The sequence below is a fragment of the Sebastes fasciatus genome, chromosome 2, assembly GCF_043250625.1.
Source record: "Sebastes fasciatus isolate fSebFas1 chromosome 2, fSebFas1.pri, whole genome shotgun sequence".
In the NCBI taxonomy this organism is placed as follows: domain Eukaryota; kingdom Metazoa; phylum Chordata; class Actinopteri; order Perciformes; family Sebastidae; genus Sebastes; species Sebastes fasciatus.
Genome location: NC_133796.1, coordinates 13688655 through 13699477, shown reverse-complemented (window position 1 = coordinate 13699477; position 10823 = coordinate 13688655). Strand labels below are relative to the sequence as shown.

Genomic DNA, 10823 nt, shown 5'->3' with positions numbered 1-10823 from the left:
ATGTAGATTCTCCTGGATTTACCGTGTGCATTAGTGGCCAAGGACGCATATAAGATGACCACAGAGCCTCTGAAATGAACCTAATACGGAAAATACTTTTTTTATTACAAGCATAATCCCACAAATACGACCTCAAATGACATTTTGCGGTGCTGTGGACTATTATGCAGGTATTGTTCCAGTGGTGGTCTGATGGAATCAAATTTGGTTATAAAAAATCTAAATCTTTTGCCAGCTGATGTCATAATACTAATAATAATTCACTCAGGAAATCAAGTCAGAAAGGAAACCGAATAGGCAAAGGGAATCATTTGATTTAATAATATTATTTAAACTATTTAAATCCAGAGTAGCTTTTTTTCCCCCTCTTAGCTTTTTACGCAGACAAGTTGTTCAAAAGTTACTAGTGTTTAATTTGCTCTTTAAGAAGTTTCACAGGCTTGTCAAAGTGGATATTTTTGTGCAGCAGATTAGAAATAGTGCGACAAAATGAACATCCCATCCACAATTAGTTTACAGTTTGATTTTAAAAAGTTTGAAATGTGAGGATGGAAAAAAAGTTTTCCAGAGCTTTCAGTGCGCATCACAGACTACAGTGATCATCTTATTATACAGCTGCCTGGAGGAGAGTTAGCCCATAACGAGATGGACTATAAGGCAAAAAGAGACAAATCAAAGGGACTTTGATGGACCATGTGGGTTTGATCCTACAAATGACCTTTTAATTAACACAATGTTAAGTTAGTGCAGCAGGCTCGCTACACAGGGGACAAAAGCAGCATTCATTCATCCTTATGTTCCTGCCTCAAACAGTAACAAAGTGTTCGACGCCACTTGTGATTAGATGCTGACAATAGAGGGATGATGTCCCTCTTTCTTCCACAACTTGTGGATTTCACTCACGTCCTTTTTAGTCCTCTGAATTCTGACCTTCCATCATGGAGCGCCTTTTTTTTATGCGTCAAGATGATCAACTTTGATCAAACGCACAATCCGCAAATGTTCTTTAATTGGCCCTTCTATAAATAAGCATGACACCAGACAACGAAAAGTTCTTGGAAAAAAAATGTATTCTTAGAAAAAAAAAATGCCATGATAGGCAAAACACAGAAGAAGAAGAAGCTCACATTTTTTTTAACACAATGACAAAAATCCTCCGGGTCCACAATCGCAACACAGGGGGATCCGGTCCTTTTATGGTCAACTTTATATACGTCCGACAAGCTTTTTCTCTTTTACATCAGGCAAAACAAAATGACACGAAGCCACAGTAAACATGTAATAACAACAGAGGAGATACGACTTCAACCAATAAAACACATCAGATAACAAACAAACAAGACAACATAACATAACATAAAAAATAATAAATACATAGATAAATAAATAGGTTTTTGCTACACTACACGATTGCCATACACAAAATTGGCCGTTTTTTATTTGGCCCATACCTTTGCATCTAGAATTTTTTGCATAAAGTCTTTTACACCATAAAAACAAAGTTGTGCAAAATGATAGCCACAGTCCACAGTTTGACAGCTTCCCACTGCAGCAGCTCCAGGTAGCTCCCATGTGTCATACTGAGGCTGCTGCTCGGCCAGTGTGTCCTTTAGTGCATAATAATGTCCCATTATTTATTGTGGTACAGCGTCCAGCAATCTAAGAGAGAGAAAAAAGAACAGCAAGAATAAAAATCAGCTCCCAAAATTAGAAGGAATAAACAGTCTTTATAATAAAGGTATTTCATTTCATGTTGATTTGCAGTATAAATGCATATTTTGTCTCATATTTTGATTATAAATTACTTTTGACATTATGCAAGCCTGTCACTTCAACCTGGCAATCATTATATTTAGATACAACAAAATGTAAAATTTAGCTACATATATTTAACAAAAAAAGTGACTGTATGTGTCCTTGTTCACCTGTGAGTATTTGATGCTGTGTGAGTGTGTGTGTAGATGTGTGTGTGTGTGTGTGTGTGTGTGTGTGTGTGTGTGTGTGTGTGTGTGTGTGTGTGTCGTGACTTGGCTGGCTTCTTCCAGTTCAGTGCAGACTCTCACCTGCTTCACCTCTTCATCACCGGTCTGAACGCAGTGACCTTGTCATCCTGCACGGTCCCGCAGGCTTCGCTGAGGTCAGACGACTGTGTCTCTGCTTTGCCACCAGAGAACCCTACACACCCAAATAAAAAGCACATCTGAGAAACTTGCCTCGGGGTGCAAGTTGGCAGAAAGCGTCTCCTCACTTCCTATAACCTTAAAGGGCTTTTCAATATCCAACAACACATGGAACTTTTTTTTAAAAACAGGAGGTACTAGACAATAGGAATTACTGTATACTTCTCTGTCACAAAAAAAACCTCTTTGAGACTCATACTCCTTATAATATTTGCAGTTATAAGAGGACATACCTTCAATAGTGGAGTACTGACACGTGTCTGAGAGTGCAGCATAGGATGAACAGTGCATTTGGAGGTCCTTGTGACTGTAGCTGCCAGTGCCATAGACTTTAGAGTGCAAGGATAAGCCCTCGGAGAAGGGGCTCTCAGTGTTGGTGATGCTGCTAGATTCATGGAGGCCTCCCATGATGCCCCCACACTGTCCAGTAAGAGCCCCGGCATTAAGCCTGGTGCTCTGGAGCTGGCAGTCCCCGCTCGAGTTGCCTGTCCTCAGCTCCGAGCCGTGCTGCTGAGGGCTCAGTATGACCCCCGAAGCCGCCGTGCGAGCCAGAGACCAAATCCGAGGCTTATCCGATGCTTCGAAGTGAGACAGGGACAGTGTTCCCGCGGGGCCGGTCGAAGTGGGCGCCTTAACGGGATCCAGGAAGTCAGACGAGAGAGGAGGGAGGGTGGCGATGCTTTTGATGGCGCAGGGGAACGCGTGGAAGCTGTTGGTTAAACTCAGGTGCAGCTCGGAGCCGCAGTCTCTCTTTTGAGGGCCTCCCGAGACCGCCATGACCCTCTGAAGGTCCTGCTCGTCCGTCGCCACCTTTTCACAGTCACTGTCCAGCTTGTCACAGTCGTCGTCGTCCATGTCCTCCAGATCACTTAGATGCAGATCCTTCTCATCCTTGCAATCACTAGAATCTGCATGGAAGGAAGGAGGTTTTTAGGCAAAACTGTTTGAAAAGTTGCCTTTTGTGAACTCATAGAGAACTAGTTTACTCAGAAAACTTTTTAAATATACTTTTTACCCTTTTTGGTCCATATGTTTGGCAACTGTATTCCTCCTATATTTAGTGTAAGTAACCACAGGTATGATTACCTTTGGTGACACAGTCTTGGTCGCTCTTGCTGAAGTCGTCCTTCCTGTCGTCGTTGGCCTTGTTCTTTGGCGACCAGGTCATTTTGTTCTCCTTCTTTAGCCTCCTCCTGGCGTTGGCGAACCAGGTGGACACTTGGGTGAGGGTCATTTTGGTGATGATGGCCAGCATGATCTTCTCGCCCTTGGTGGGGTAGGGGTTCTTGCGGTGCTCATACAACCATGTCTTCAGGGTGCTGGTGGTTTCACGAGTTGCGTTCTTTCTTCTGGCTGTGCCGTTAAAGTCTACCGCCCCGTATCTGGAAGAACACAAACATGCACAGACAGTGGCCATTAGTGCAGTAAGAGACGGATATAGACATCCCTACTGTTTGAAATATACACCATGCAGGTGTCAGTATGGAGTTCCACTCTGACCTTTGATCTGAATGTGACTTATTCCCCCTGTGAATGGCTGCAGGTCTTCTAACGCTCATATTACATACAGTGGACATAAATGAATGTAGAATTTACCTGTCATATTGATACTGTCCCAGCGAATGGTCGTAAGGATAGTATGCAGCGGTCTGAGTGATGCCAGAGTGTAAAGTGCCTGTGCTGTCCTTGATGTCGTACTGTGGATTCTGTAAAAGACAACAAGGTTGTTATGAGTATGCAACACTCATTATTTCTCAGTATTTTGAAAATAATAATGAAGACATTTACTTTTTTTGTGCTCTTAAATGAAGATTAAATCCCTCTAACCAATAGTAAAAAATAATCCCCATACATGGCATCAATATGTCTTTTTTTAAATGTATTTTAACAGGTTTAAAGTACAATATGCAACATGATCCCAGGATGGTATTTTTTTTATTATAGCCTAATATTATTATTATTTTTTTGTTATTGATTTCACGTGCAATGTGCAATATTTCCATGGATGGTACATTGTACCTGACTTCTGGTGTTTAAAATAAGAGAGAATAAACAAAGAAAAGTTACAGCTGCACTGCAAAATATCCATCTAACAAGTCATTTAATACAATTTTTATGATTTCACTTTTTTTTTTTTCAAATGCTGGTTCAACAACAACAAGAGCCAATGTTTTTTTTTAGGATTACTCTATAATAATAATAATACAATTACATTTTGATTAAAATGAGACAAGTTCCTCTGCATTCTGCTTTTATACACTGCTTCCCCTCACCTGAGTGACAGGATTTTACACTTGCTTTCAAGGGGAGAAGCAGATGACACTGAATGCTGGATTAAACGACATATCTGACTTCTGGTGTTTAAAATAAGAGAGAATAAAGAAAGAAAAGTTACAGCTGCACTGCAAAATATCCATTTAACAAGTTCTTTAATCATTTATCCACTCTAAAAATTTGTCAAAGTGAACAATTCTGACAGAAGAGTAATATATTTTTTTATGATTTCAAATGCTAGTTCAGCAACAAGAGCCAATGTTTTTTTTTAGGATTACTTTATAATAATAATAATAAAATAAATAAAAGTTCCTCTGCATTGCTTCTACACTGCTTCCTCTCACCTGAGTGACAGGATTTTATACTTGCTTTCAAGGGGAAGCAGATATAGGTATATCTTTTCTTATTTTATTCTAACGTTTTTATCTATTATTTTGTTATTATACTGTTTAACTTTCACCAACAAAACCAAAGCAAATTCCTAGTGTATACCTCTTACACCTGGCAATAAACACCATTCTGATTCTGATTCTGATTCTGAAGACACTGGATGCTGGATTAAACGACATGTCGAAGACGGATGCATTTGCAGTGTGATGAGATATACATTGATGAACACAAAAACCCAGTTGATCGATCATTTCCTCCTCCTCCCCCCCTTTTACGCATCAGATGTTTAGCTGAAGTGTGAGCCCACCAGAGTGGAGTAGATAGCGGATGGGTCGGTGCTGTAAGGGAAGTAGTTGGCGTAGTTCTGGCTGGCAGCAGCCGCTGCGGCGTAAGGAGAGCTGTACATCCCCAGAGCTGCGTTCAGCTCCGTCCGGCTGCTCGCCAGGAGCCGGTTCTCGTAGGACGGACAGCAGAAGGAGGCTGCAGCGGCTGCAGCGGTCTGGGAGCCGCTGGTCCCGTCAGAGACCGACCTGGAAATCGAATCGCAGCAAGTCGTACTGGGGTTTGCCGACACGAAAAACTGCATGAAGAAAATCGTGGATAGACATGGTCATTTGGGCTGTTTCAGCTCTTATCTGGATGCCTATGGGGTGATTTACTGCAAAAAAAAAGGTGTCTATAAGTTAAGTTGCTGCAGTGAGTTTATTTATAGTGTTGAGCCTCACAATGGAGTGAAAAATGTGTGCATGCTTTTAGTTCACTTCAATCATCCCGAATCAGGTGTCATTATAAAAAAGGTGTCTAAGTTAAGTTGCTCAGTGAGTTTATTTATAGTGTTGAGCCTCACAAACGAGTGAAAATGCATGCTTTTAGTTCACATCACTTCAATTATCCTGAATCAGGTGTCATTATCTTAACTGTGATCTGCTTTAAATCAAAGGTAAGTCACTTTTTCAGAGGATTCCTGGAATGAGTGGAAGTAGCTTACATTGTGAACATAAGCGTTATCATCTAAGTTCCCCCTTTTTCATGTTTTAATAAAAAAATATATTTTTTAAGTGGATATTAAGATGGAAAGAGGTGTGCTCAATCCGTGCGTAAAAGTGACCTGTTCCGATTTATCATCGGTTTCAAAATAAGATAAGACAAATCTAAAGTAATACCACTGTGCAACCTTATTTTAACATATTAAAATTTTACATATAATGTACTGAATGTTAAAAATATCATTGGCATAAAAGTTGGGTGACAACTTTTCCATGAGACTAACTTTTGTCCCCTGATCAACTTCTTCGAACTTGTCATCAGGCGCAATAACAGTGCATTAAAATGTAAATAAATCACTTTAATTTAGTTTTAAATGTTCTCAATGCAATGCAAGGATATATTAACATGCCACACGTCCCATTTTAAAAATAGAAAGTTTGTACACAGCATGCGTTTACAGCCCAATTACACCTCGCTGGTGAGCAATATGTGACATTCATGTCTATTGTCATCAGGAAAAAACACGTGAGTTCATTCATAATTCAGTGTAATTGGACACGGGTGCGTGCATATCGATATTTGGGTCCAACAACAAAAAAAACGCCACACAAAAAATAGCTGTCAAAGCAGTCAACTCAGACATGAATGTTTCTGATAGAGAAATGCTCAGACTAAATACAAGAAAATATGCACCAAAAAAAAGCCATTTTTGTGTGTGTGTGTGTGTAAACAACACTTAGATGAGATGAATAAAAAGCTTAAAAGAGGCTTACCTGTGAAGTTGCATTGTAAGGGTATCCAAATTGCGAGAAAGACATAGCTGCTTCTTTTGTTCCCATCAGCAAATATTCTTCACCCCCTTGATCGATTGCAACCAATTCTACTTCAAAATCCGCCGTCTTCCACACATTTTCCACGCACGGCCTTTTTCGCTCAATAATAGATGACTTCACTCATAGGAGGGAGAGACTTTAGGATGGCACCAGCTGCAGATTGTTTTATATGAATGAATAATCCCCCCACCCAAAGGACCACGATAAGAAATGAAATTAAGCGTCATTAAGTTGCAAAAAAAAAAAAAATTGTTGTTGTGTTGTTAGCTGAAGGAGGCTTAAAGGATAACGTAAGACTTGCAAGATATGGACTCTGCTTGTGCTATTATTTGTGGCTCTATAGTTCTTTAGCATTCATCCATGCAAGGGTATCAGCGTGACGTCACTGTAATCCCGGAACGGCAGTGGTACCGGGGAGAGAATAATGTCTTTGCCAATCACGTCCAACTCAGGCTTTTTCTTAAGGTGCACTGTAACACAGTCTTGTCCTGCTTTTTTGTAATAGAATTTATTCACAGATTTGCTGAGATAACGTCTAGGAAAAATTGTTTTATTGTTCATCATTATGGAAACATATGGAAACCCTTTGTGAAGTTAAATGAATTAGAAAAAATATATATATTTTTGTGAGTTATCACACACATTCAGCAGGAGAGATTACATTTTCTTTTCACATATGTAAATTATAGAAAATCTGAGTATTTTCTGTTTAAAAAAAAAAAAAGATTAACACTTTTATTTACAATCTATCACAATTAACGCTGGTTGATTAATAAACACACATCTAGGATTTTTTTTCTTTTTCTTTTCTTTATTTAATCTCGACCTCTGTTCGCCTCTGGCTCCCTTTGGCCAGAGGTCCATCCAGGAGTTAATGACGATGATGTTTCTATCTTTCTCTATTAGAGAGAGAGAGGAGGCAGTCCCAGCAGGAGCAGTTAGAGGTTTTTTTTTGGCAGGTCAATAAGACCAGTGATTGATGCGCGCCTGGAGACCTACGTGACCATTACGCGTAATGCGTAATTGTATCAATTAACAAATGGATACATGCCCCTTGTTTAACCAACGAGTAACAGAGTGAAAATATGCCTTAGAGGTGAAATTCGAAGAGCTGTGCTAGAAAAAAAAAAAAAAAAAAAGAAACAGACAGTGGAAGCCCTGCTCTCAAGTCTAATTAAATATCCGTGGATGAGGGCGACGAGAATTGCATTTTAATTGAATGATGCTCACTTTGAAAGATGGGTAAGGAATGATGCTGCCTCACAGTGAATGAAACGAGAAATGATTTTTAAGCCTTATTAGATCAGCAGCTCAACCATCACCAGTTCTCTCGCTCCTCTCCTATAATAAACATAAACAAGCTGTGCTCTCTCCTTGTGTGATGCTGAGCTGGGACAGGAAGGGAGGGAGGATGGGGGGGTTTTATTATTCCCCCCTATACACACTACGTGTATTGGCAGTGACAGCAATGATCAGTCCCACTGAGTCATATGATCTGCCTGTTTCTGGTTATCTGGGGCTGTGTAAGGTTTCCCTTGTCACGACTGATCCCCATGTGCCAAATTTCCCGGTGCCCCTGCAGCTCCATAGCTGATGTATGGATGTATGTATGTATTTCTTTATGTATGTATGTATGTATGTATGTATGTGCAGTTTCCTCCCTTTGGAGACGCATCTGCGATTATGGGCTTCCTCTCCGAGGGGCGCTAAAGAGCCACGTGTGTAGATCTCCAGTCAGGAGATTTTCCACAGAGATAAAGTGGACAGAGTGGTCATGGTCCATGCAGGCTCTGGGAAGTGGCTGGGCAGTAAACACCCACAGTCAACTCTTACACACACTCCATGGCTTTGGTTCTGACAAGTGCTCACTGCAACTAAGGCAACTAAGTAACATCAGGAAACTTGTTGGTCCTCAAAACTAAGATCTATTTCTTCCCATGATTCTTAACAACACATCATAGTGTGAGCTGTGCTTGGTTTCCTACTGTCCAAATGTGGCAGTAAGTCCTCTTTTCATATAAATAATGCTAAAAACACAAAACGTCTCCCTCTCACTCACATCTGAACTGTCACAAGAGTCTCTAAAAAAACTAGGAGACACATAGCGTAGCCTGCATACATACAAATATACATATATGCAAATACACACAAACAAATAACCCCCTCCATGTGGAATAATGGCATTTCTGGATCTGAAATCATAATTTCATATAAAAATATATAAAAAGTAAAAGTAAAAATCAAAGGAATTGGTGAGAAAAAACATTGCTGTTTTATATTCTTTGAATGGTTGCGTCGTTAATCTTCTTTTTTCCCCCCAACTTGTTGATTCTTCCACTGTTCAATTCAGGCCATCTCACTCACTAATATTTCAGTTTAGAGCAATGCAAACTCATTCTGGACCCAGACATTACAAGTGGCCAAAACTCATTCAAAAATGGGCACAGTGTAAAATAACTTAAACTCAAGTGTATCTGCAAATGAAGGGGACAGACCAACTTGATTATAATGTAACTATGTTTCAAATATATTGTTGTGGCATGAATGAAAACATTCTGATGACAAGAAGTGAAAAGGCACCGTACAAGCTTATGTTGGCTATTTACAGTGTTCCAGATCAAATATCTGAACAAGGAAAACAACCAAAACACATACTTTTTACGAGATAAGAAAAAACAGCATTGTCTTCAGCTTGGTGACAATTCAATTTCCAGATAATCCAATGGGTTTTAAAATGTTTTATTGAGTTTAGGAAATGGGAGAATTGTTTCAACCCCTAAAAGAACACAGTTTATCTGAAAAAGTCAGAATCATAAAATTTAGAGACACATGGTTTTACGTGGACTGTGGGAAGAGTTCAAATGGGAATGACACAGATGTCAACAATAGACAGTATTTAACACTTCCCTTAATGATGGATATTAGAACTGAATGCACACATTCATACCTGAACCGTTATTCCATAGGACAATGTGCACACACACACACACAGAGAAGGTTGAAACAAGCTAAATGTAATTGCATGTCGGTGGTCGATGCTTTTCTACAAGGGCATGCATGATGGCCCAAGTGCATATGGACAGACTCATGTATTATGCATGTCCAGCAGTCAGCGTAGATCTCACTGAATCAGGACAAAATTAACACTAATTGTAATGGCAGACTGACCACAGTGCCCTTCCCTCTAAAATGTGTGACAACCCCACAATGAGAGTTTTTTTTTTTTACAGTGTTTTGTCTGGATTACTTAGTACTCACATTGTAACAAGGTTTTGTTTTTTAGCAGCTAAATGGCCGACAACAGCAATTAGCGATTCCTCCTTCTCAGGTGTTTTTCTTTTAATGAGAATTACTTTTGGCAAAGTCTGCCATTTTGGAGGTTGCACCCCCAACAGTATTAATGTTATAATGTCCTACTGCAGAGAGCAGATTCTTTAGCAGCAGAATGGTTTACAGCAGCAGCCAGTCTTAAAGGGATAGTTCAGGTGTTTTTGAAGTGGAGTTGTATGAGGTACTTATCCATAGTCAGTGTATTACCTACAGTATGACGGTCGGCACGCCCCCAGCTTGGAGAAGCAAGACAGGATTTACCGCACTTAACTGGCAGGGGCTGGCAGCAAAATGTATTATAGCCACCAAAAAAGAAAGGCTCACCTTAAAAAAAAGTTGAAGTGTACGCTATATTCAGGATATTTTCTGATAGGGAACTGAACTAAAAGTGAAACTTATTACTGTTTTTGTCAGTCTGCTGGCTTTGGAGAGAGCATGGATAAGTTTCACTTTCAGTTCAGTTCCCCGTCGGAAAGGGCTGTCTGACCGCAAGATAAAGTGGTGAAATTATTCTAAATATAGCGTACACTTAAATGCTTAAATGGATATTGATTTTTTTTTTTGTTTTTTTAGGTGAGCCTTTCTTTTAGGTGTTAAAATACATTTTCTGTTGCCCCCGTCCACAGCACCATATTGCTGTTTCTCCAAGCTGGGGGCGTGTTGATGGTAATCTACTGTAAATAATACACTAACTATGGATAAGTACCTCATATAACCCCACTTCAAAACACCCAAACTATCCCTTTAAGCTGTCGGGCCCTGCTCAAGTTCAAGTCCCTGTCCCAAGCACATCATTTATCATTTATATCAAATTTGGCCTGTGGTCAAA

The 10823-nt window shown here is 39.8% G+C and overlaps 1 protein-coding gene across 2 annotated transcripts; it reads right to left on the bottom strand.

Moving 5' to 3' along the window:
• Positions 1–1107: 1107 nt before the first annotated feature.
• irx6a (iroquois homeobox 6a) lies at positions 1108–7022 on the bottom strand. Of its 2 annotated transcripts, none has more exons than XM_074625678.1 (7): positions 6605–7022; positions 5152–5424; positions 3777–3886; positions 3267–3562; positions 2414–3088; positions 2064–2175; positions 1108–1659 (listed from the first exon to the last, which is right to left on the bottom strand). In XM_074625678.1, exons 1-6 carry the CDS (start codon positions 6668–6670, stop codon positions 2069–2071), a joined length of 1527 nt encoding a protein of 508 aa, XP_074481779.1. In that variant the 5' UTR covers positions 6671–7022; the 3' UTR covers positions 1108–1659; positions 2064–2068. The 2 variants fall into 2 exon arrangements, with proteins under 2 accessions (XP_074481779.1, XP_074481788.1); XM_074625687.1 differs by having other exon boundaries at positions 5152–5374.
• Between the last annotated feature and the right edge of the window lie 3801 nt (positions 7023–10823).

Bases quoted from the DNA above. Each gene is read 5' to 3' on its own strand.
- irx6a (XM_074625678.1), bottom strand. From the start codon at position 6,670: ATGGGAACAAAAGAAGCAGCTATGTCTTTCTCGCAATTTGGATACCCT. The intron at 3,887-5,151 runs GTGGGCTCACAC...TGTCTTTTACAG, and splicing joins CCGCTATCTACTCCACTCTG to AATCCACAGTACGACATCAA. The intron at 3,563-3,776 runs GTAAATTCTACA...GTGTTCTTCCAG, and splicing joins GGACAGTATCAATATGACAG to ATACGGGGCGGTAGACTTTA.